This window comes from Simochromis diagramma, unplaced genomic scaffold (genome assembly GCF_900408965.1).
Source record: "Simochromis diagramma unplaced genomic scaffold, fSimDia1.1 OVJJ01000355.1, whole genome shotgun sequence".
NCBI lineage: Eukaryota > Metazoa > Chordata > Actinopteri > Cichliformes > Cichlidae > Simochromis > Simochromis diagramma.
This window is the reverse complement of record NW_024387174.1, coordinates 1,195,032-1,221,680: the sequence shown is the minus strand read 5'-3', so window position 1 is coordinate 1,221,680 and position 26,649 is coordinate 1,195,032. Positions and strand designations below refer to the sequence as shown.

Genomic DNA, 26,649 nt, shown 5'->3' with positions numbered 1-26,649 from the left:
AGGTTCCAGGAGGAATGCTGTGCGTTTTGAGCTACAAGAGAGTTGCGAAACTGAAACATATCGCTTCTATGTACACCTGAAAAGAGATGAGAACTCCGGAGAGCTGACGCACCTACCCCCAATTATCCAATTAGGGGCAATTAGAGGATATGTCTTTTACCCTGGGCAGCCTAAGACATGTCATAAGTGTGGTTCCAATGACCACTTAGCTATGTGGTTTGTAGGAACTGTAAAAGTGGTGAACATATTACAAAGGATTGCCCTTACCTAAGGAATTGCAATTTATAGCGGGAAAGAAGATCATACCTTCAGGACATGTCCACAGTCTTATGCAAATAGGGTGAAAAGGCCCCAACCCCTGCAAACAGAAGAAATTCCGATGGTAATAGGAATTTCATAGCCAATGAAAGTGGATAAGGGTAACAACCAAGTTAATGAGTTTCAGCTGGAAGCCATTGAGAACCCAACAAGGGCTAATCAGGACGGGGAACCAGCTGGGAAGTCATTCCACCAAGCAGCTGTGTACGAGGAAACAACGATGTCTCACAATTATCAAAGGAACCTAATGGAGTTGAAGTTATTCACGAGGAGATGGCATCCTCCCTAGGAACTTCAGACCTTACCCTTCCAACAAATGAAAAGAGTGCAGAGACTTGTTGGATTTTATGTTCCCGGATTTTCCGACGGAGGAGACAAAACATACTGTTAAGTTTGACGAGGAGGTTTTCCCTTTACCAGCACACGCCATGGAAGACAAGTTGCCCCGCCCCCCTGAACTAGTATTACAACCTGGGCCATATGATGTGTCAGGTTCACTAAAGCGGCAAATAAATACGTCAACGGAATCTTCAGCTGGAGATGCTGACTTGGAAAACCCGTGGCGTGGTTGGTATCAAAAAAGGAAAAGAAGAAGGTAAAGGTCCACGTCACGCTGTGCACCATGTTATTGTTTAAATGAGATTAATTGCAGAATGACAGATAGTAAGGTTAACAACAACAGTATTTTGTCTCTATCTTCAGGTTTTACACGCTTACATTTATAAACGCAGTTACTGTCCCTCTATTTAGAAAGGCAGAGGCGTCACGGTGTAATTATTTTACGTGTAGTTGTTTTTTTCCTGTGTAATAATATTCAACATTGCTATCAATACATTTTTCGAAAAATACCTCTCTGTGCAAAATGGGTTTAGAAACATAAACAACTGTGGGATGCTGTTTGTCCGTGATTTGAACTGAGGGAACAAATCGTGGCAGGATCAGCCTGATATTATTTGTATCCCGCTGTAACGTTACTGTATACAGAGCTAACATGTCAGGAGTAGTTAGTCTTTACAAGAAAGGTTTGTGAACTAAAAATCAAGAATGTGGGATACTGTTTATCCGTGATTTGGAGAGCCCAGCGCGTGCTCCCGATGCAGGGGAAACAAATTCTGCAGGGGAGACCTACCTTGGCACTTGTGCAGGTGAAGCCAAAGGGAAGATATGCTTCACCATATTTTCTAGTCTTTGGCTTAGAATGAAGAAGGTTTGGAAACATACTTGGCGATGCTTCATCTCCTGCTTTGCGTTTGTGTGGGAGCCCCGTCAAAAACCTGTCCATTATGCTAGCAGTGTCCAAGCGTTTTCTGTTTTTGTTTTTTTTCTCTTTTCATACTGCTCCCCCCCCTGCAATAGCTCTGCCCCCCCCCCCCGGGGGCGGGCCCCACACTTTGGGAACCTCTGCCTTACATGGACAACTATGTAAAGTTTGCAAAACGATGGGCATACGGGCAATCCTTTTGGTCAGGGGATAACCAGAACCGTTTTTCAGGAGTGGGAGTGTTATTTAACAACAGAACCTTTAACATAGAAAATGTGGAGACTGTGGTGGATGGGAGAGTGTTACTTGTTGATGCAGAAAAATATGGGAGTAAATTTAGGATTATCAATGTCTATGGATATACTGACAAGAAGCAACGGACTACCTTGCAACCCTTTCTTTGTAGTAGAAGAAATATAGTATGGGGGGGGGGGGGGGGGGGATTTTAATTATATCCTTGGAAAAAAAGTCCGGCGGGGGGAGAACCCTGTGGGTAGAGGGGATGTTCCTGTGCGTTAGAAAACTTAATTACTGATGGTAACCTGAATGATGTTTTTAGGTCGCAATGGCAAAGAAGGAAGCAAGCTACATTGTAAAGATATTATAACCTTCTTAATTTGGGATTTGACGTGAATGAGGAGATAACGAGATTAAAGGCGGAAATGATGGGAGCTTTGAATGAAAAAAAGCAAAGGGGTATCACCCTCGCCCTGGGTGAACCAATTTTTATTGTTCATTGAAGAAAGGTTATTCAAATTCTCAACACAGGAACAGACAAAAGGGATACATCAAAGCCACAGACACCTAAAAAAAAAAAAAGGTCTATACATAATAATCTCCTCAGTCTTTCATGTTCTTTCATGTTGGCCCCCCCCAAAGGAAGCGAAACGCTTCAGTGATTGGATTACTACATCATAAACAGCGGGGTATTGTTCTGAGAAAGGTGTATTAAGGGAGCATTGCATGCCCCATGCTTTCAACACTCTCTGACCAACTCAAAATTTTGTGAAACATTTACATGGTAAATTTTACTTCATTCCCCCCACTTCATACCTGGGGGGGTGTTAACCCTTTAATTGACTCGTTCGGTCTTAAGGCACATGCTAGTGGCTCCATCACCACTATAAACAAAATAGGGGACAAAGGACATCCCTGTCGTACTCCAGACTTTCCTCCGACCGTAGCGGTGAGTGTTCCATTTACGACAACCACACTACTACAACTATTATATAACACCTGGATCCATCTCCTAAACCCCTCCCCAAAACCTAAATTATTAAGGACTTTCATCAAAAAAGTATGGTTAACGTTATCAAAGGCTTTTTCCAGATCTATTCCTAGACAACAAAGGGGAATGTTCCGCTCTTGAACTATCCCTTATGACAGCCAAGCTGTCTGTCATCTTACGTCCTAATATCCCACGTTTGCCCTACTCCAATTAGCTTAAGTATAACTGATTGCAACCAGAAAAATAAAGCTTTAGTAGATATTAAAATTTTAGCTAAAGCTTGATTTTTCTCACTATTCCATTACGTAGGTAAGACAAACATTTCCCTACTCAAACCTATAATGCTATTCTTTACTAGCAATAAAAACTCTAAGGTGTAGTCAACACATATCACCACACTAAATCCATTTTTCTATAAACACACTCTAAAATCAACTTTAATAGATGACAAGGATTCTCCTCCTTCTTCACCTGGTCTCTTCCGGTGACCTCAGACTAACTAGGAAACTTGTACTGGAGGAGAAACAGGCTCATTCTCAGCTCTGTATTTATATTCTTGATGTTTACTAGAGGCCATGATTTGCTGCTATTTTACACTAGGCCTTAATGCAACGCCTGAATTAATAATCAAATGCGAGCCGTTTCAAGTCCTCTCATTGACATTATACCTGACACACAACACATACACAACCGCACCATATATAAAATTCATCATTTTGTGGGCAGGCTCCAGTAGATTTGAAATAAAGGTATGCAAGAGGATATGGAAGACTGGGACTACATCCCCCTCACTGGAAAAACAAGGTTGTCATCATTGGACCTTAATGCTCAGTTACACTGAGATGAGATTCTGCATCAGTGGCAGTCCCATATCTCCACAGGCTGAGAGATTTCTATCCTGTTTCACTAAACATCTGTGTTATGGAAAAAACATTTGCAACCAGGTTTCGATTCCTTTGTTGTTCAGTGAGGAGGATACACAGGACTAAAAGCTGGAAAGTGACATGTTTTACATTTTTATATATATATATATAAAAAAAAAAAAAACACCCAGCACGCCCCTGCGGGCGGTTTATCCTTCAAGCTCGGGTCCTCTACCAGAGGCCTGGGAGCTTGAGGGTCCTGCGCAGTATCTTAGCTGTTCCCAGGACTGCGCTCTTCTGGACAGAGATCTCCGATGTTATTCCCGGGATCTGCTGGAGCCACTCGCCTAGCTTGGGAGTCACCGCACCTAGTGCTCCGATTACCACGGGGACCACCGTTACCTTCACCCTCCACATCCTCTCGAGCTCTTCTCTGAGCCCTTGGTATTTCTCCAGCTTCTCGTGTTCCTTCTTCCTGATATTGCTGTCATTCGGAACCGCTACATCGATCACTACGGCCGTCTTCTTCTGTTTGTCTACCACCACTATGTCCGGTTGGTTAGCCACCACCATTTTGTCCGTCTGTATCTGGAAGTCCCACAGGATCTTAGCTCGGTCATTCTCCACCACCCTTGGGGGCATCTCCCATTTTGACCTCGGGACTTCCAGGTTATACTCGGCACAGATGTTCCTGTACACTATGCCGGCCACTTGGTTGTGTATCCATAGGTCCATGAATAGGATGATGGACCTATGGATATATATATATATATATATATATATATATATATATATATATATATAATAATATCAATATGGACATTGGTAATGCAAAATTTATTTTCACAAGATTTCAGCATGCACTGAAAAGGTTGTGATTTTTTTTAAAGTTTAAATAAAGATTTCTTTATGTGTAAAATATGGGGAGAAACCTAACAGTGTTTGGGCCTTATTTCACACAGCTTTTCTTTGCCTGACATTGTCTTAGATTAATTCACATACTGATGTTTGTTTTTTTGGTTAATTGTGCCTCAGTCTGTGGTTACAGTTCCTGTTTAAATGTCCTAGCTCCAGCATTTTATGCATGAGACACACATATGATGTTTATTAGTGCAGCAGTAGAAACTGCATAAAAATGTAATAGTAGTCTCATGGCTCCCCAGGCAGCTGTGGCTACAATGTAGCTGCCATCACCAGTGTGTGAATGTGTGTGTGAATGTGTGGATGACTGAATGTAGTGTAAGCCCTTTGGGTCCTTAGGGACTAAGTAAAGCACTGTACAAATACAGGCCATTTACCATTTTTTTAGTAATTATGAAAACTCTAATGAGATGAAGGCACTGAACAACATGTGATGGAAAACTTTTTGTGCTAACGTGGACTTTCTGTCAGAGATTTCCAGTATGTTTTGTTTTAACATATTTTGTGGGGGGGCTTTGTAATTTCTCAGTGATACTTTGATGAAAGAGGCTCATTTCAACCCTCAATTTACTTAAAGGATAAAAATAAGGGAAGCACCTCTTACCGCCAGCCCAATATTTGCCTTATTTTTGAAACTATATAATTTACTGTAATCTCTCTCTATAATGTGATCACACCAGTGCTGAAGGAACAATAGCAGTCTATGGAGCAGAGCAAAGCATCCACATGTTATCAAGGAAACACCCTTTACTGTAAAATGAGGGAACCAGTTTCATGTATGATTTTTATGTTATTTGGAAGTCTATGGGCTGGTGGTGTGATGGAGAACTATTTCAGTTGTAGAAGATGCGAGTCTACAAACTCATCCAGCAACAATATCCGTCCTCTGAGGTTTTGTGTCAGAGCTCTGAGACTCTCAGGTCCTCAGTCCTCCAGATGAGCAGGTATTGTGTCCTTCTTCCCTGAAACCATGACTTCCTCCACAGAATCCGGACCACGTTCACTCAGCCGCTCTATGCCTGACTTTAGCTTAGAGACATTGCTGAGTTAATTAAACTTCAGTCTTTCATGTTGTAGTTAGTTTAAATCTGAGGTTTAGAAAACAGCTGTTTCCTAAGATTGAAAGCAAAAATAAATAAATACATTTTCAAGATAATGGCTCCAAAGCAATGACTACAGTCATTGCTCCAAGCATGAAGTTTTGGTGCCTGTGTCCACGTTACTAGCTGCTCTGTAAGGATTTGTGTCTGATTGGAATTCTCAGCCTGAGCTGAAGGGGGCGCTCCTTAAGCTTTCCGCAGATCCAACACAAGACGAGGACGAACGGAAACGATGCGTCTGTGTTACGGCTCAGCAATGTCTTCAGTTCAGTATATGAGAGACTTCATCAGGGATAGATTGACTGGCGTTGCTGAAGAAATCTTCTCAGAGGTTAAAAAAACGATCGTCCGGTACGAGGAGGAAATCAACCATCAGCTCAGGCTGCTGGATATCAGCCGGAAACCTGAGATAAAGTTACACATAATCGGTATGTAAACTGGGATGACTCACGCAGCACCTAAATCACAGCCCAGTTTGTAGAATAAAATGAAGGCGCAGCTCTGAGGTTTTTTATTTTTTACATAAATAATAGAAGTGCTTCTCTTTGTCTTAAACGATAAGCGGCTAGCGGCAGTATTTAGGCTGGGCCTTGTAATTTAAAGTTAATGTTTTTAATACCACCGCTTCTGTTTATTCCCAGCGGATACACGTGAGTGTGGAGATTATGGAAACAATACCCGATCTGTTATTAATATTTCAACCATCCATTTACTTTAACAACCAAGTATAATAATTACTCTTCTCATTTCATTGATAACTTTCGTGTAAGTGAGAGATGGAGACTGAGGCTGTTAGTTGAGCTGTATCAACATAAAGAGAGCAAACTGTGCTGTAAGTTCATTAAATACAATCGCTTTTAAAGAAACAATAATAGGCAGAGTTTTCATCTCTAACGCCCGTATTTAATATGAAATTGAGATCATATTTGCTGCATCCGCACTTTAATTTGACCAAGAAACTGACAGAGTATTCCTGCTGTAAAACAAACAAACAAATGCGTGAATGCCTAATTAAAATGAATGCACTTATTTCCAGGTGAACTAAAACAATTCTCATGACAAAATGTGCTTCTCCACTGAGACTTCTGGTGTAAAAAATCTCATAAACAACACAATAAATGGTTGCAGGTCCAGTATAACAGAAACTGAGTAAAATATCATGCCTGTGTCACAAGATATGGAATCCACAGCAGAATACAGTGTAAAAAAAAAGCAAGTGAGGGATCGGGGAAAGTTCACGGCATCTCTCTGGCTACATTCCTCGACCGTTGTCTAGGAAAGTTTTCTTGGCATCAGGGCAACGTTGGTTTGAGGCAAAAATGACAGTTTTTCAGATGTTCCACAAACTTTTTCCAGATCTTTATCATTCAGGGTCATTTTACATCGCCCTCAGCAGTGGCTCAGCAGTCTCTGCTCCAAGTAGGTTTAGCTGTTTATTACACTTTTACACTACGTTATTACACACTTAACAAGATCACATATTTGTTTCAACAGCTAATCAAACTTTATAATTTAATTTAATTTCTTTTAATTTAGCTGCTTTCTATATTGTAGTTGCAACCAACACATTTGTCCTCGAGAAGCCCTTGGGGCAAAATTATGGTTCGGCAATGACAGTGCCTTAGCAGTCCGTTGGCAGACTGTGGGCAACTACTCATAGCCCATCTGTCTGCAGAGATCATCTGTGTGTACAACCAGTCTTTGGTCTACTCATGTTTGTGCTGTTATTAGTCTATCTGCCAGGAGAAGATTGAAGATAGACAGCAAGGGCCGACATCAACCGAGTGTTGATGTGTTGTGGTTTTCTTTCCTTTAATATCTAATAATAATATACATTTACATAGAATTTTTTCATTTCTACTTCTTTAGGTTGGTATATTTTGCTTCCAGTAGGCTGTTTAATTCAGGAAATAAATGTGTATGATCTGTCTCATGAAACACATGCGATCGTGCAAAAGTTTAGCATGGAGCTGCACTGTTTGCATTACAATTGCAATCACCTGTTGATACTAAATGCATGTTCATGTTATTATAATGTATATACAGCATTACAAAACAATGTTTTGATTAAAAATAAATAGATTTAATGAACCCTACTGATCAGACTCATGCCTGTGGACCTCAGTAATATAGTTCACAGGTATGTGACTTCCTTAATGTGCCACTTACCTACTCTGAGTGTCTTCCCCTCCAACAACACAAAAGCAGTTCTGACATAACTGTGGTGTGGGCCTCTGTTTGTGAAGGCACCAGTGCCCAACATAAGTGGGGACTGAAAGTGTGACAACTTTGCTAATAAGACTGTCAGAACTCATTTCACTCATATGTGAGGGACATGGTTACATATGTTGGGATATATTTGCTCAGGTGGGTGTTTTGCCATCATCACATTAGTAAATGTTTTCTTGTGTGTTTTTGTTCCTCAAGACCTCCCAGACGAAGATGAATGTAAGGAAGAAGAGGATATGGATAACCAGCAGGTCTGTAACCAGGAGAGTCACTCCAATCTGGACCAGCAGGATTCAGATTCTCAGCAGACTAAAGAGGAAGAGGAGGAAATTTGCACCAGTCTGGAGGGAGAACAGCTTGTACTGAAGCACGAAGGCAAAGGCATCCTCGTCTGGGCCAGGGAAGACCAGGACAGACTAAGTGACACCAACTGGAAACCTGAAATAAACTCACACAGAATAGGTATGTAAAACTGTAAAGGTCTTAGAAAAATAAATATGACTCAATTTGGATGCTAATCAGAGCTCAGAGTTACTTTTAGGAAGAATTTAAGGACTAACTGCAATAAGTAACTTTAATGCATTTTTTTCCCTAAACTGTGAACATTTAACATTAAACCTACAGTTTGTGTCAGTTGAAAGTAAAAGCACTTTATCCAATCTGAATATAGGGATTTGTTTATTTCACTAAAATTATTTTAAATGTGTTTATGTTTGCTGTTGAAGGTTACTAAAACAAGTTGAAGTCCAGCTGAAATCTGTTGGTTGAGAAGAAATAGTTTTGAGATTACTATACTATTATAAGCTGAAAATGAGATTCAGTGGATTTTAATTCATCTTCTTTGTGGCAAAGTGCTCAATAAATATAGCAAAACATGAACACAAGTTAATGGCAGAAGAAGCTACAGTGTAACAAAGTGAAGGTTTTTCCTACGTTGAAGAATTTTTGACACCTGTCAAAATAAAACCACAAGAAACAAAATTATACCTGAGTGTAAAAAATCCAAGCATTCAGCAGACGTGTTACTCAAACACCCAGCGGTTAAAGATGCAGAACATGAACCTGAATATGCCCGATTTCGAACAGTAAGCTCACAAGCCTTCGTTGTGACAAGGTTAATGTTTCAGCATCTGCGTCCAAGTCCTTACTGTGCCCTCTCAGTATCAGAGAAAATAAAGACCCAACAGATTAACTTTCATTTCTAATAAGAATGTAATTATAGCAGGAAATCCAACATGTTTATTGCTGTTAGAATCATCTGCAGCTAACGCTTAATCTTACACTTCCTCTGGGAACATTATCAATATTTTGATATTTTGATGAGCCAATTTCACGATAAAATTTTTCTATTTTGCATACTTACCTGTTTTTGCTGTCACATGACTATGCAGGCATAAAATAGTGACACAAACGTTGCACATTTGGAAAAATCGAAAGCAGCCTTTATTTATAAACCATTTTCCAGTCCACTTGTCTTCATGGTAAAAGTGGAGGTTTCTTCCTGTTAAAAGGGAGTTTTTCTTTGGCGTTTATGCTCAGTGCTTTCTGTACAGCTGCATTAATGATGCTTCTTCATCCTACCATCATGAACAATCCTTCCTTCCTGAATGTAGACAGTGGCATTATTTTAGAGTCAAGCAATGCTTTATCGAGACTCCTACGGATGAAGATTAAAATGTATTTTTTTTTTCAGATGTTTCAGTTTTTTCTTTTTCAATTTGTCCCTTCAGACCTCCAACATCAGCATGTCTCTAAGGAGGAGGAGGAGGATCTCACAGACCAGCAGGTCTGTAAGCAGGATAAGAACTCCAGTCTGGACCTGGATGACTCAGAGCCTCCACAGATTAAAGGGGAAAAGGAGGAACCTTGTACCAGTCAGGAAAGGGAGCAGCTTGGACTGAAGCAGGAGTCTGATAATTTTGTGGTGACCCACGAGGAAAGTGATCACAGTGAACCAGAAGCACACAGTGACCGGAAACTGTCTTGCAACTCTCCTGGACCAGAGAGTCAGTGTAACACTGACACAAGTAAAAAGTCTGTAAAGTGTGACACTTGTGGAAAAACGTCTGTAAAATGTGACACTTGTGGAAAAGCTTTTCACGATAAATCCAGACTAACTAAACATTTGAAAATTCATACAGGTGAGAAGCCACATTCTTGTAGCACCTGTGGAAAAAGATTCAGTCAAATTATAAACTTGAAAACTCACATGAGAATTCACACGGGCGAGAAGCCATATTCTTGTAACACCTGTGTAACTCATTCAGTCAGAAATCAACTTTGGCACATCACATCAGAATCCACACAGGTGAGAAGCCACATTCTTGTAGCACGTGTGAGAAAACATTTACCTGGAAATCAGAACTGAAACGTCATATGAGAATTCACACAGGCGAGAAGCCGTATTCTTGTAGCACCTGTGGGAAAACATTCAGTCGAAAATCAACATTAAAAACCCACGTGAGAGTTCACACAGGTGAGAGGCCCTATTCTTGTAACACCTGTGGGAAAGAATTTACGGTTTCATCAACATTGAAAACTCATATAAGAATTCACACAGGGGAAAAGATACACTCTTGTAGCATATGTGGGAAAAGATTCATTCAGATTATCCATTTGAAAAGACATATGAAAATTCATACAGTTTAAAGGTTTTTACTTACTTACAAAATTTGGGAGAGCTTTAGTTGTAATAATAATGATTATTATTATTATTATCTCCACAGTAATAATCTAATAATTGTTAATTATATTTATTCCTTAGTCATTTTCTGAACAGGTTTAAAAGCTGCTAGAAAGTAAGACAAGACCAAAAATATTATATCATTATGGATTCAAGGTCACTTCATGTGTTGTGGTGTTGACTTTCTTGAGGCGCAAACTTCAGCATGTGCCTGTCCTCTTGAACTGTATTTACAACTGTTGTTGTTTTGTTTTTTTTTAACTTAAGTATTTCAATTAATTAATTCATTGAAAATTTTAAGGTGTAATCTCTGAAATATCAGAGCGCTCTGTCTTGTTTCACACTTTTTTTTCTCATATTGTTTTACATAAATTCAGAAAATGTTTTTTTCACTACTTGAACTTGCCTCACTCTGTTTTATAAGCCTACTTTAATCAATGATGCACACATATGATATTTATGTGCTATAATTGCTGGTTTACAGTGGAAATTGCATGTAAATGTGACAGTAAATAACTTTTAATACGTTAGTCTCATCAATGCTTTTGACCCTAAATCAGACATTTTAAAATGGAAGTCTAACAAATACGTACAAAATAGATCAGTGAGGGGACAATTATTTTATTTTACAGCACTGTTGATTTTGTATTTTCCATCAGACTGGTCAGTGGGCAGTGATTTCAGGTTACTTTTACAGCATGTGTTACCATGGTGATATACCTCAATAAGATGTAAACCGCCTTTCTAGTACAAAAAACCATACTGAGACTAGGTTAACCTAACATGAATATGATAACCCTGCTTTGTAGTACAAAGGGATGTACCATGGATGGAGATTAAAAGGTTAGATTGTGTCAGTGGCTCTCTTTTTTCCCTTGCTAAATCACCAAGGTAACTGATTCTGAACACAAACCCTGCTCAGTAGCAGGTTATGTTCTGAGGTTTGATTTAAAAATCAGCTGGAAGTGCCACACTTTCACTGACTTTTTACGTAGAGTATGTTTTTAGTACAATGTATATTGAAATGTATTATCTGTGGGCTAGATCATCAGATTTACCAAAAGTCTTATCTTTTTTGCAACACTGTTGCATTTTACTGACAAACTGATTTGTACTTTATAGATTTTTACGGCCTTTTATCATTATTATCTGATTGGAGAAGGCTGCACTCATATAGGAATCACTTTGTATGGAAAAAGAGTCATATGATGTATCCCCATTTATGTGAGTGTGTGCAAAGCTAGCTGTGGTCTATTCCCCACTTGAATCTCCTCATACAGTCCTGATCAAAAGTTTAAGACCACTTGAAAAATGGCAAAAAAAATTATATTTTGCATGTTTGGATCTTAACAAGGTTCCAAATAGAGCTTCAACTTGCAACAAGAAGAAATGGGAGTGAGACAAAACATTTTGAGCATGCAACTTATTGAAAACCACATTTAAACTGAAACAGGCTGTTTTACAGTTTATCAAAGGTTTAGGACCACACCTCCAAAAAAATCTGTAACCCCCCCCCCCAAAGCAAAAATCAAAGTTCCAAACATAAACTTGGTAATGGGTAGCTCCACCATTATGTTGTTGATACTTCAAATATTTGTTTGATGCAAGCACTTCCATGAGGTGAGTGGGAACATTTTTCCAAGTGATGAAGACGGCCACATGAAGGACATCTGCTATCTGGAACTGTTGTCCATTTTTGTAAACTTCCCTTGCCATCCATCCCCAAAGGTTCTCAATTGGATTTAAATCAGGGGAATGGGCCAAAAAGAGTGGAAGAAGTCCCTTGTCCTGTGGGCACTGTGTACTGTAGCGCTATCCTGTTGAAAAACCCAGTCGTTACCACGCAGACGAGGGCCCTCAGTCATGCTCTCTGCAACATCTGGACATAGCCAGTGTTTGACGCGCATGCACCTCCTGTGGCACATAGGAAACATCTCAGGTGGGATCTGCCTGTCATGCCAGTAATGTTGGAAACCATCAAGGTTAAATATTTTTCATCACACAATAAAACTTTCTATCACCTTTCAATGTCCCATGTTTGGTGCTCTCTTGCAAAGTCCAAACGGACAGTTCTGTGGCATTCAAGGAGACGAGGCCTTTGAAGACTTTTTTTTTGTTTTTGAAGCCCTGCGGTCTCAGATGCTATCTGATGGTTATGGGGCTGCAGTCAGCACCAGTAACGGCCTTAATTTAGGTTGAGGTTCGTCTAGTTTCTTGACAAACAGCCAATTGGATCCTCCAGCTGTGGTTAAACTGAAGGTGATATTAGTCTCATTCTATGTCCTGTATATGTTATATACAAGGTGAAGTGCTGCATGAATTGCAACAATAAAGTTTCTGTTTCTGTGGAACACAGTTTTGGGCTTTCTATATTCTCATAGTTACAACTTCAATGAGAAATAGAGGGCAGCAAAAGACTAGTGTGGGATCCAGTCTGTGTAACTGAAGAAAAGAAGTGTAAAAGTCAGTTTGTGTGCTGAGTTTTATTTTATCGTCAAGTTTTTTTATTTTTCCTTTGTTTGTTTTTATCACTATCAGTAATTTCTCTGTTCATTTTTGTTATCTGAATTATTGTAGAGAACAGAATTACTAATTTAGCAGATTTACACGATGAACTGAAAAGCATGACATTATATTTCTATGGGTTTTGAACAGAAAATGGGTAAACACATAGGAATCATTTAGTGCTTCTCTTCCTGGAATAAAGTCTGATAACCCTCACTCTTCTTCCTACTGAGAGGCAGAGAGAGCTGGAGGTGAGTCGACAAAACATCCAGCAGAGAATCCAGGAGAAAGATGTGAAGCTGCTTCAACAGGAGGTGGAGGCCATCAATCAGTCTGCTGATCAAACAGTGGAGCACAGTGAGAAGATCTTCACTGAGCTGATCCATCTCATCCAGAAAAGAAGCTCTGATGTGAAGCAGCAGATCAGATCCCAGCAGGAAACTGAAGTGAGTCGAGTCAAAGAGCTTCAGGAGAAGCTGGAGCAGGAGATCACTGAGCTGAAGAGGAAAGATGCTGAGCTGAAGCAGCTCTCACACACAGAGGATCACATCCAGTTTCTACTAATGGCCTGAGGAGGGCAGCAATACGCCACTGATATGACCAGTTTCCCGGAAATTCAGAAGAACAGCGGAAGATGCCACAACCCTTACTTGCTCGACGTGTTCATGTACCGTTAGCTCGCTTAACAGCGAAATTCTTTAGCTGTTGAAGCAACAGTGCGAGTTTATAAAAGAAAGGCTGACTGCTGCTGAAGAATTACAGGTATGGAAAAAAAAAACCTCTGCCCGGGGCGCGATCTGATATCGTCGTGTTGGTGTTGTTCCCAGATCAACATAGTAAATGTTGTTCCAGGATCAACATTGCAAGTGACCAATCAGAATGTTGTGACGTCATACTTTTGCGACCTCGGGAAAAAGTCGCAAAAGTACCGCCGTAAAACAAAAAAGTGTACTTAAGCTGCGAGAAACCGCCTCTGTCCGCCGATCAACGGACCCTGGGGGTCACTGAACTAACACAGGTGTAGGACTCGTGTAGGACCCTGATCAGAGCTCAGTTTGTAGGCTAACAGACTAAAACCTGGCGTAGAAACGCTCCATTTCTTTAAACTGTAAACTTTGAGTTTTAAACATCCAGTGAAACACACACAAGTGACGTTAGCAGGAGATGAAATCACACTTTAAACTCACATAATGAGGAAAAAACGGTCCACTCCGTGCAGAAACGGGACTTTACTGGATTATTAAATACTGCAAACTCTCTGAAGGCAGCTGTATTCATCAGTGGACCTGTACCGCCGGTGTTCCAGATCAACTGGCGTTGGTCGAACAGATGTGTGGCAGTCTTGCGTTTCAGGAGCTGCTACCGACAAACCAGCCAAAAAAACGCCAAATGTGTCACCTGTGACACTTGTGAGGTTATCTCAAACACACTCTGTCAGTCTTGATGCTGTTGAACAACAAAATGTTTTAAAATGTGGCGAGTTTACCTGGTGATATCCTCATGCGCGACGCGATCGCGAAAACGGCAAACAAGTAATACCACGCCGATGTTGTTCACAGGACAGCAAGAGTAAACGATCGGGAGACTCTTGTCGTTCCCCTCGCACGGTTTATTTCTCCGGTTTCAGCGTTTTTTCTCCACAACTAAAGCGAGCAGTTTACTTTGTGCACTAACATGGACTCGAGTCAACCAGCGCCACCTCTGGCCAAGTGCCACAGCCTACAGCCAGATCAACCTGTGACACACATCTGCACCACGTTTGAATTCGTTACATGCGCATTTGTACCTTTCAACTGTGTCTGTTTGTGCGTCATGCAAATAAACCTTTGAAATGAATGACATGACACTAATATTTCACTAGTGTTGTAACATCACATGTCGTTAGCGTAGTCTGTCTGTGTCTTTTCTCTGCGAACAAACATGTTAGAGTTGGTTGTTATATACAGTCTGTATAAGTGTGGTTAATCTAATAAACATGTGTAAGGAGATGGCAGTTACTGTGAATGTACAGCAGGTGATTAGTAATAAACAGTCAGACAATGACTCTGACAATCTCATTCAATCTTGCAGACTGAATGCACCTTCTGTGGAAAGTGGTACCACACAGTGTGTGTGGACGTCCCCTGTGCAGAAGGCGACTACAAATGTTGTGGGTGCTAAATAAACAGAAACAAATGATCCCTGTTGTCTTTGCTTACTGATGTTTTTAGTGTTGACGATCCACATTGCTGGAATTGCATCTGTCAACATGTTTGTGGGTAGATTTGGATGTACCAGGGGTAAGTGCAGCCACTCAGCCTCTACTCACTGTGATCATAGCAGCAGGTGCAGATGTGTCACAAGTTAATCTAGTAGTGGGCTATGGTAGTAGTGGACTGAGCTCCATTTGAAACTGCTCCAGCTGCTGTGTGATAGTGGATCTGCTACAAATTGAAGATCATATGGAAGTTTTGGAAATGAACCCTTGTATTAAGTTGAAAAACAAAAAAGTGACATTGATTTTGTTGCGGGTCATTTTGACCCGTACTGTGTAAATCCACTCAGAATTGTCAAGAAACTGCAATAAAACAATAGCACCTTTATTTTCCATTAGATAAACATGTAGAACACAGACATACAACAGTGACTTTCCATAACTATTTTAGGAACAATTTGGTTTTTCGTTCTTACAAACACATTTCTTTTGAACTTGCCCAACGTTCTCAGTTTTTCAATGCTCAACATTTTCGATTTTGTCCACATGATGGACAGAATGTAACGGTGTGCTTTCTGCAGATGTGCTTCTTGCATTTCTCACAAAAAGTGCTTGTTTTCAAACAGGAACCTTCCTAACTTAGATTTAAAACAAAAGATTTCTACGTCTCCTCCAGTCTCACAAACAGATGACAAACCAAGCGACACACCTGAGTCACTGACTTTCTTAAATCCACTCACTCTCACTGGCTGTTTATTACTAATCACTGTGTAACTGCTGTGAATTCACAGTAACTGCCGTCTCCTTACAAATCTTCATTGGATTAACCACACTTATACAGACTGTATATAACTCCAGCCATGTTGATGGATTGCCTATATTGGCTGGAAATATTAATTTCCAGAGAAAGGACACAGACAAACGATGCTTACAGGATGTGATGTGACAACAACACTAATGAAATATTGATGTGTCATATTTGTCCAAGGCGTATTTCATTGTTATGGAAAAAGAGAATATCAAAATCATGATCACCAATTGGAGTGGTGATTTCTATGAATTTGTGTATATAATTTGGAATTTTGTACAAATGTAGGCCAATAAGGAATATATGATATCATTTCATTCTTTTCAAAGGTTTATTTGCAGACGCACAAACAGACACAATTGAAAGGTACAAATGTGCATGAAACGAATTCAAACGTGGTGCAGATGTGTGTCACAGGTTGATCTGGCTGTAGGCTGTGGCACTTGGCCAGAGGTGGCGCTGGTTGACTCGACTCCATGTTAGTGCACAAAGTAAACTGCTCGCTGTAGTTGTGGAGAAAAAACGCTGAATTCGGAGAAACAAACCGTGCAAGGGGAACGATAACGACGACAAGAGTCTCCCGATCGTTTACTCTTGCTGTCCTGTGAACAACATCGGCGTGGTATTACTTGTTTGCTGTTTTCACGATCGCGTCGCGCATGAGGATATTACCAGGTAAACTCGCCACATTTTTAAACATTTTGTTGTTCAACAGCATCAAGACTGACGGAGTGTGTTTGAGATAACCTCACAAGTGTCACAGATGACACATTTGGCGTTTTTTTGCTGGTTTGTCGGTAGCAGCTCCTGAAACGCAAGAATGCCACACATCTGTTCGACCAACGCCAGTTGATCTAAATGCCAGTAGATCTGGAACACCGGTCAGAGGAGGAGACGAGAGATTCAGCAGGTTGTTTACACTGAATAAATGGCTTATATCAGCATGTGCTGACCACTCAGTGCATTTTATCAACAACTTTAATATTTTTTGGGAACGCAGGCATCTGTTTAAAGCAAATGGATTTAATTTTAACAAGTCGGGGGTGAAACTGTTCACGTCCAACTTGTTTTATTCCATATGTCATCCATCTGTGCTTGGTGCCAAGGCTGAGATAAACGAGGAGTTATCTCATAAAGAGGAACAAACAGTACTCCAAGAACAGACAAAGCCCAGCAGAAACCTTGAGGAGGAGCTCCATCTGCCCCCACCCGGGAAGAGCCTCAGAAAGGAGAGGCATCTGAGGCAAGAAGAGGCAAGAAGAGGGGTCCCTATTTGCCTCCAACTCTCAAAACTTGCTTATGATCTTCAATTTGTAGCAGATCCACTATCACACAGCAGCTGGAGCAGTTTGAAATGGAGCTCAGTCCACTACTACCACAGCCTACTACTAGATTAACTTGTGACACATCTGCACCTGCTGCTATGATCACATTGAGTAGAGGCTGAGTGGCTGCACTTACCCCTGGTACATCCAAATCTACCCACAAACATGTTGACAGATGCAATTCCGGCAATGTGGATCATCAACACTAAAAACATCAGTAAGCAAAGACAACAGGGATCACTTTTTTCTGTTTATTTAGCACCCACAACATTTGTAGTCGCCTTCTGCACAGGGGACGTCCACACACACTGTGTGGTACCACTTTCCACAGAAGGTGCATTCAGTCTGCAAGATTGAATGAGATTGTCAGAGTCATTGTCTGACTGTTTATTACTAATCACCTGCTGTACATTCACAGTAACTGCCGTCTCCTTACAAATGTTCATTAGATTAACCACACTTATACAGACTGTATATAACAACCAACTCTAAAATGTTTGTTCGCAGAGAAAAGACACAGACAGACTACGCTAACGACATGTGATGTTACAACACTAGTGAAATATTAGTGTCATTTCATTCTTTTCAAAGGTTTATGTGCAGACGCACAAACAGACACAATTGAAAGGTACAAATGTGCATGAAACGATATCCTCATGCGCGTTGCGCATGAGGATATCACCAGGTAAACTCGCCACATTTTTAAAAATTTTGTTGTTCAACAGCATCAAGACTGACGGAGTGTGTTTGAGATAACCTCACAAGTGTCGCAGATGACACATTTGGCGTTTTTTTTGCTGGTTTGTCGGTAGCAGCTCCTGAAACGCAAGACTGCCAGACATCTGTTCGACCAACGCCAGTTGATCTAAACGCCAGTAGATCAAAACGCCAGTAGATCTAAACGCCAGTAGATCTGGAACAGCGGCTTTCCAGGACTTGATACCGACAAACCAGGAAGTAATCAGTGTGAATACATCGCCTACAAACGGCACTTTGTGGGGTTGGCTAAACACAACAATCTGTCATTCATATTGTTTTGAAAAAGAAACATAAAATAACCTCAGAGTTTAACTGGTGATACTCCCACGCGTAAGCATACCGCGAATACAGCAATAAGCAAATAACAGTGCCTATTCAAAACAGGCGAAAGTTAATTAACAGTATAGAAAATGTTCTAGTCTTCATTATTATTTTCCCACATATTGTTATTACTCTGATGTGACCTGAGGGTTGTCAAACTGACAGACAAAGCGTCCAGTTTACATCAAAAGCAGAGTCCACTCCACTAGTGGCACCTGTGGAGAAGTGCCATTGCCTAAACAATATTAACCTGTGACACACCTACACCTGAATTCCTAGAGCTTCCTGCTTTAGCAGGTATCTCTTATCAATAAGCAAGCTGCTGAAAGTAGTTTTTATTTGAGCAACGTATTCATAGTCTTGCTGAGATATATTTGCTTATGTGTGTTCTCCTATAATCACATTAGATCTTTTTCTTGTGTTCATCTAAGACAACCAACAGCAACATGAACTGTAATGAGGGGAAGGGTCTGGATGTCCAGCAGGTCTGTAACCAGGAGAGTAACTCCACATTGGACCCACAGGACCCAGAGCATCCACAGATTAAAGAGGGAGAGCAGCTTGTAGTGAAGCAGGAGGCTGAGGGCATCATCATCTGGACTGGAGAAGAGCGGCTCAGACTGCTGGATACCATCTGGAAACCTGAAATAACGACATACAGTAAAGGTATGCTAAACTGCCCTTAAAAATAATGAAGTAACATTTCTTTTTCTTAGCATAGCAGGAATCTGCAATAAGTAAAATTAATGCACCTCTGCAGACTGCAGTGTAAATGGTGGCTTGGTGGCTCTTTGACAGCAACTTTGACATGCAGCAGTGGCTTCACTGTTCTTATACACAAAACAAACAATTATCCACACAAACTACATATCAACACACTAACTACACTCCAAACATGCTACACATCACAAATCTCTCACATCTCAAAACTCAATCTCTCTCTTCCTACCACTGACCTTAGACAGTAAATGTGACAATAGTATTCCGGAAAAAATTATGGCGTATATTTTTTATTTATCACTTTTTTTTTTATATCACATTTACCACTTTTAACACAAAAATGGACACTCAGGGTTGTTTTGGGTTGAAATAGCATCTTGTTGCTATGTGTCATCTTAAATTGGTCAGGTGATTGGTTTACCATGGCTACTTTATTCTTCCTCAGCCAATCAGCAGCACCCATGTGATTGTCCCCCCCCCCAGCTCCTGGTTAAATGAAAAATAGTAACGTGTCCGCACCACATTTTCTTATTAGTAACTGTAACAGCGTTGTACACATAGAAATAGTAATTAGTTATAGTACTAGTTACTGACAAAAGTAACAGCGTTAGTAACATTGTTACTTTTAACGCCATTATTCCCATCATTGCATTTTAAGGATGCAAAAAAATGTTAATTCATGTGAAAAAAATTCACCAGAATGCAAGAAGTGAAGTGTCTGCACCCCTACAGAGACACAAATCCAACAGCAGAAGTTTCTTTTTTTTGTCATCAGTTTAAGTTAAAGATTAAGTTTTTTTCTCTGTAGAATGGAAATGTGTGAAATTTAATTTGATCAATTCCCAGGATTAATTAATGGATTAATTTTTAGATTCAGTTTTCATAATATACAATTCAGAATTTCTAAAGTTGAAGTTGATCATATAAGAAGAGTGTTTTTCATGGTGTTTGGACGTGTGCAGTCAAAGTGTTTACCACGATATAAGAGGTCAGAGCCAGCATTCCCAAACTAAATTAAATTGGAAGAAAACCAATATCTTTAAAATTCATACATATTTAGTATCACAAACATCCAAATACTCAACAATTTGCTTCAGTGTCCAAATAATTTGTCACATTTGTACACTCTAAATTTCAGTGGTACATGTGAGCAACCTGTTCATAGTTCACAACCATTAAAGTACTGCTAATCGTTAAAATTAGAATATATTTTTGTCCACTTGTCCCTTCAGATCTTGTGCAACAGTGTGTCTTTAAGCAAGAGGATCTGCATGACCAGCAGGTGTGTAACCAGGAGAGGAACTCCAGTTTGAACCACGAGGACCCAGAACTCCCATGGATTAAAGAGGAACCAGAGGAACTTTGCACCAGTGAGGAAGGAGAACAGCTTTTATTGAAGGAGGAGACTGATACCTTTATGGTGACTTTTGATGAAAGTGAACATGAACCAAACAGAGACCAGCTCCTTTCTCACAACTCTCCTGCACCAGAGAGCCAGCATCAAGGAGAAAATGAGCATGTGGAATCAGAATCTACTAGAAAACCAGAGCTGAAGAACAGTAACAGTGTAAACAACTCTCCAGTGCCAGAGAATCAGTGTAAAACTGGCAAAAGTAAAAAGTCTCTAAATTGTGACACTTGTGGAAAGACTTTTCAGTACGAATGTCACTTGACAAAACATGTAAGAATTCACACAGGTGAGAAGCCTTTTTTTTGTAGCACCTGTGGGAAATGTTTTGGTCAGAAATCAGGACTGGAAACTCACATGAAAATTCACACAGGTGAGAAGCCACATTTTTGCAGTATCTGTGGAAAAGGATTCAGTCAGATGATAAACCTGAAAACTCATATGAGAGTCCACACAGGTGAAAAGCCATATTGTTGTAGCACATGTGGAAAAACCTTTAGTGCCTTGTCAGCCTTTAAAACCCACATTAGAATTCACACAGGTGAGAAGCCATATTGTTGTAAGACTTGTGGGAAACGATTCACTCAGAAATCTGGACTGGAACATCATATGAAAATTCACACAGGTGAGAAGCCACATTCTTGCATTACCTGTGGGAAAAGCTTCAGTCGTATGAAGTCCTTGAAAACTCACATGCGAATTCATACAGGTGAGAAGCCACATTCTTGCATTACCTGTGGAAAAAGTTTCAGTCATATGATGAACTTGAAAACCCACATGAGAATTCATACAGGTGAGAAGCCATATTCTTGTAGCACCTGTGGGAAAAGATTTAGCGATTTATCAGGATTCAAAAAACATAAAATGATTCATACAGGTGAGAAGCCCCACCCTTGTAACACCTGTGGAAAGAGATTCAGTGACATGACGAATTTGAAAGCTCACATTAGAATTCACACAGGTGAGAAGCCATATTGTTGTAACACTTGTGGGAAACGATTCAGTCAGAAATCTGGAGTGAAAATTCATATGAAAATTCACACAGGTGAGAAGCCACATTCTTGCATTACCTGTGGGAAAAGCTTCAGTCATATGACGTCCTTGAAAACTCACATGAGAATTCACATGCCTGAGAAGCCACATTCCTGTGGCAATTGCGGGAAAAGTTTTGTTCAGCTGATACACTTGAAAAGGCACATGAGAATTCATACTAGTTAAGTTTTAAAATGTGGAATGTACTTTATTATAGAAAAACAAGAATGGATAAATAATTTATTGACACTTGTATTCTATAGCCAAGATTACATCACTCTATCCAAAAGCTGGAAAGTGACACAAATAAGTAAAAGTCATTATGGATTTGAACAGTGTTGTCCGTTATTTCCCAATGTTTTCTTTATGTTTGACACTGCTTAGATGAAATCAGAAAATGTTGTTTTAATTATTTAAATAAACATATCTCTTTTCTTTTTTTTTTTTTTTTGCAAATGTGGGCTTTTTATTTCTTCCAGAGAGAGATATAGAATGAGAAGGATTTTTTTACTCAGATCTTAGAATGATACCGTCACGGCTGCGGTGGCAGACGTGTGGTGAGTGTGAGAGAGGACCCAGACGCTGGCACTGGCTTGGACGTGAGCGAGCTTTATTTACACACTGGTGGCACAAACAGAAACACGGGGAGGAAAACAAAACCTAAAGGTGACCTAATTTGGTAATGACTAACAAAACTAACCTAAACAGACAACTGTGGGAGAAAACGCAGGGAAGAAACACAGATGGACAAGCAACGAACATGAGAGGACACACACTATGGCTGTGTCCCAATTAAGAGACCGCACGCTTGAAGTACACATTTTGAGTGCGATTACGTCACCGCCACGGGAGGACGGCTGTCCCAATTCGAAGTGTACTTCAAATGCATACTCCAAATGCGCCGTCGATTTTCCCAAATATCAAGCGTGGTCCGGTGCACGCTTCGTGGTCCCATATATCCCACAATTCATAGCGCAGCGGTGGGTGTGGATAATTTTGCCGCAAAATACGGCAGAAGGCAGAAAGGAGCGGCCGAAGACTGAACTGTCAAAAGTAAGTACTGAATATGATGTCTCTTATTTATGTGCGAATGTTTAATAATGAAGAACATTAAAACATTAATGTTGGCCACATGTTGGCAAAGTTATGCGACATTAGTGATGTTTTAAAGCCTCTACTTCAAAATATATATATAGTTGACCTTAATCTTACAGAGAATGTGATGATTTTATGGATAATTAAAGTCAGTAAAATATCCACAAACACAACAAGCTGAAAGTCAGTGAATGCTGCTCTGTTTGCAGTCCTGAATATCACGGCACAAGCAGGATTCACTGCACTGTTAATGTTAGCTACGTTATATTGCTGCCTCTGTTCGGTGGTGTCGAGCCAGACGGACTTTAACGTTTGTTTGAACGAACTGACGGTTCACTCGTTAAGCTGAAAGAAAGATGCTTTAATCACAGGAGTCACACATGTGTCCACTGCACCATCTGGGAGCTCTTCTTGTTTAGCACTTTGTGTTGGATGTAAAAAGCAGGCTAGAATCATGGCGGTGGTCAATGACGGTCCAGGCGTGGGATTTCTCTCGTGGAAATATGCACATTATCTTTCTATTGGTAGGTGGCACAGTGCACTTGTGGCAAGTAAGCAAGCTAGAAGACTGGCAATCATGCTGGCTATCCAGTTACAGAAGCAACACATTAACAAGAGAATTCTGAGTAAAACCAAAGTTACTTTCCCTAGTAACTAGTTACTTTGAAAGTTATATATGATGTTAATGCAGCACTACAGACGATACCTACAGCCACGATTACCAACTATCGGAGTTGCAGAAAGGCACAATGAAGAAGGTGCCTAAGAAGTACAGGAAGCTGTCCATATCTGAGGCCCTGGAAACTGCCATGCAACGACTCACGTCCTTGGCCAGCCGCTTGAAGAGGTACACCAGAGAGATAGAAGGCAGGAGAATAAACCAGCTGTTCTCCACGGAACTAGCCAAGGTGTACAGGGGCAGGGGAACAATATGAGAACAGCACCACCAAGGCTGGAGACAGAACAATACTGGAAGAGCATATGGGAGAAGGACGCAACCCATAACAGCAATGCTCAGTGGCTAGTGGATCTGAGGGCAGACCACAGCGACCTCCCCGAACAGGGTCCAGTAACCATCACAATGGCAGATATCCAAGAAAGGGTCTCCAGTATGAAGAGTTGGACAGCACCAGGTCCTGTTATGGTTCGCGCCTTCTGGCTGAAGAAGCTGACTGCACTCCACGAGCGCCTGGCAGCACAAATGAGCCAGCTGCTAGTTGACGAGAGACACCCAGAATGGCTAACCGAAGGCCGGACAGTCCTGATCCTCACTGGGTCACCGACCCAGGATCATAACAGATACTTTTGTTACAAGGAATGTCTTACATAGCTTAGCATAATTTATTGTTGGAAGCAAGCTCAGCCTTAGACATCTGCAGCAGTATTATTAAACCATATAACCACTGAATTCTGCAGAATAACTACATTTTCTTTTGATACCTTAACAACAGTTCAGCTGTAATAGTTTGGCTCATAAAAAGGTGTTTGGATGTGTGGTATGACTACGTCTGCTAGTAGTGGTTATAAAAAAATCTCTTGGCACTTGTAATTGTCAGCCAATGGTGAATAATTTGATAATTATAGAAGTAATAATATCTTCATCCAGGAAGGCGTGCAGAAAGGTGAAGACATATCCAGATGTGGTGGCCCAACTAGTTAAAAAACTTAGACAATATGTGGCAACCAGACAATATCAAATTTGTCAAAATTATTTTTAGTAGTCTTCACAGTATCAATGCCATTTATCATAAATTAAGTTTATATGACTTTTCATGAAAAGGCATTTACCTCTGCATTTCATTCCACTATGAACTGAAAATGAAGTGAATGACTTGACAAGAAGAAATTGTTAATAAATAAACAGCTTTCTTTCAGGTCACATTGAGATTGATGACATTAGTTTTGGAAAAGCACTTCAAAAATGTCATGAAACCTCCACTTTTTTGGTAATTTTTGTGTACAGTGCTTATCGTCTTACCTTGTCATTTACCCTTTAAAAAACTGTTTTAAAAGGTCACTTTTCAACTTAAAATTTAAAACATTTAACAAACAAATACCAACTTAAGAGCTGTACAAAAATATATAATTTTACCACTAGATGGCAGAAGTAGCTTATTACCCAGTGCTTGAATCCTTAAAAATAAAGATAACACATAATTGTTTTTAAACAAGGAGATTTTTTTCATCCATTCATCCAACCATTTTCTTGCACTTATCCAATTTAGGGTCCTATTAAAAAACATTTAGCCAGTTATGTGGATGCATGTGCACAAATAAGGAGCTTTTCTCTCTAAAAAAAAAACCTCTTAAATGTCCAACAAAAAAAGCTATATTGTGAGCTAGATAAGCTATTGTCTTGTTTTTGGTCAAGCTTTTAAATTGTTTAGACTCCCATACCTGTAACTTTCACTTAAGGTTCACTGAATCTTCAGTAACCTATATACAATGTTATGAGACAGTATTTGGCTCTTTTATAATTTCTCATTTTTTGCATATTTGTTACACTTGTTTCAGGTCAAATCAAGAATAGTTTTAATTCAGTTGTGATGGAAAGTTTTAGAGCATAAACAACTTGTTTAATGTCATGCCAAAGCATCTCAACCCAATTTAAATCCACTAGGCCAGTACCAGGTGACCCTAAAGCCTTTTTCCTTTTTAAAAAAAAAACATTTAGAGGTGGTTGGTTGTGTGTTTCCAATCATTGTCCTGCTGCATAACCCAAGTGTGCATATTGAACATAAAAAATGAGAAACAAAAGCATTGATCCCATCGTAGGATAATAGTGATATCCACTTGTTTGTTGTTCTGTTGGATTTCTTATGTTTTTTTAAACCTTCCAGGTAAAAGTCTAAAGAGCTTGGAAAGAAAAGCGTCTGGACTTCTTTAAGTTGCTTGAAGACGTTTCACCTCTCATCTGAGAAGCTTCTTCAGTTCTAGGGTCAAATGGTGGAGAGTCCCAGCTTTAAGTCCTAGGGGAGTGTCCCCCAAAGGGGGTCATGAACCCCCTGTTAATCCTCTACCTAATCGCACGAGTCAAGGTGTTAAAACGGGTGTAGGTCACAATCAGCCAAGGTTTCAGGTGAACCTGATGTGAAACCTAGCCCCACCCTATCATGTGATTTCTTGAGGGCAAAAGGCCCAGGGTGTGAGTGGGCATTAAGGTGTCTTGAAAGGGATCTTAAATCTGGATTATAGATGGCAGACAGTTGGTGTCGTAAACCACCGCCTCTGTTCAAAGATGGTCATTCACAGTGGTCATAGATGGCTTCTTTCACTCCTCTTTCAAACCATCTTTCTTCTCTGTCCAAAATGTGAACAAAAGAATGACCTTTAACCTTTAGATGCAGATGGACAGCCAAGTCTTGCCCCCTGGAGGTGTCTCTTATATATATGTTATGCCATGCTGTTAAGTGGCTGTTTGGTTTCTCCAATGTAGAGGTCTGAGCATTCCTCACTACATTGTACAGCATATACTACGATGCTAAGTTTCTGTTTAGGAGTTCTGTCTTTGGGATGAACCAGTTTTTGTCTGAGTGTGTGGGTGGGTCTGAAGTACACGCTTGGAGAAGACTCTCCTGAGTTTTTCCGATAAACCGGCAACATAGGGGATGGCAATGTTGTTGCGTTTGTCTTTCTGATCCTCCCTAGCTGGTGTTTGATCTTCTTTTCTGTGCCTCTTTGCTGACTTGACTGTTTTTATCCACAACTTTGATGTGAGCAGTGAAGGCTTCTACTTCTTGGGTTTTGATTTTGACCCCGGTGTCATCTACATATCTGTACCAGTGGCTAGGTACTCTGCCTTTAAAAGAGCCAAGAGCCTTTCTTTCCACTTCTTCCATGTAAAGGTTGGCTACAATAGGTGACACCGGGGAGCCCAAG

The 26,649-nt window shown here is 40.2% G+C and overlaps 1 protein-coding gene and 1 pseudogene across 2 annotated transcripts; both read left to right on the top strand.

Annotated features, from left to right (window-relative positions):
• Positions 1–5,859: 5,859 nt before the first annotated feature.
• LOC120744810 lies at positions 5,860–12,052 on the top strand (annotated as a pseudogene).
• Positions 12,053–13,622: 1,570 nt separating this feature from the next.
• LOC120744797 (gastrula zinc finger protein XlCGF57.1-like) lies at positions 13,623–22,008 on the top strand. 2 transcript variants are annotated; one of them, XM_040049364.1, is made up of 3 exons: positions 13,623–13,870; positions 18,947–19,181; positions 20,468–22,008. In XM_040049364.1, the coding sequence occupies exons 2-3, from the start codon at positions 18,962–18,964 to the stop codon at positions 21,859–21,861; spliced, it is 1,614 nt and encodes a 537-aa protein (XP_039905298.1). In that variant the 5' UTR covers positions 13,623–13,870; positions 18,947–18,961; the 3' UTR covers positions 21,862–22,008. The 2 variants fall into 2 exon arrangements, with proteins under 2 accessions (XP_039905298.1, XP_039905299.1); XM_040049365.1 differs by lacking the exon at positions 13,623–13,870 and adding an exon at positions 16,516–16,785 and having other exon boundaries at positions 18,251–19,181.
• Positions 22,009–26,649: the final 4,641 nt, after the last annotated feature.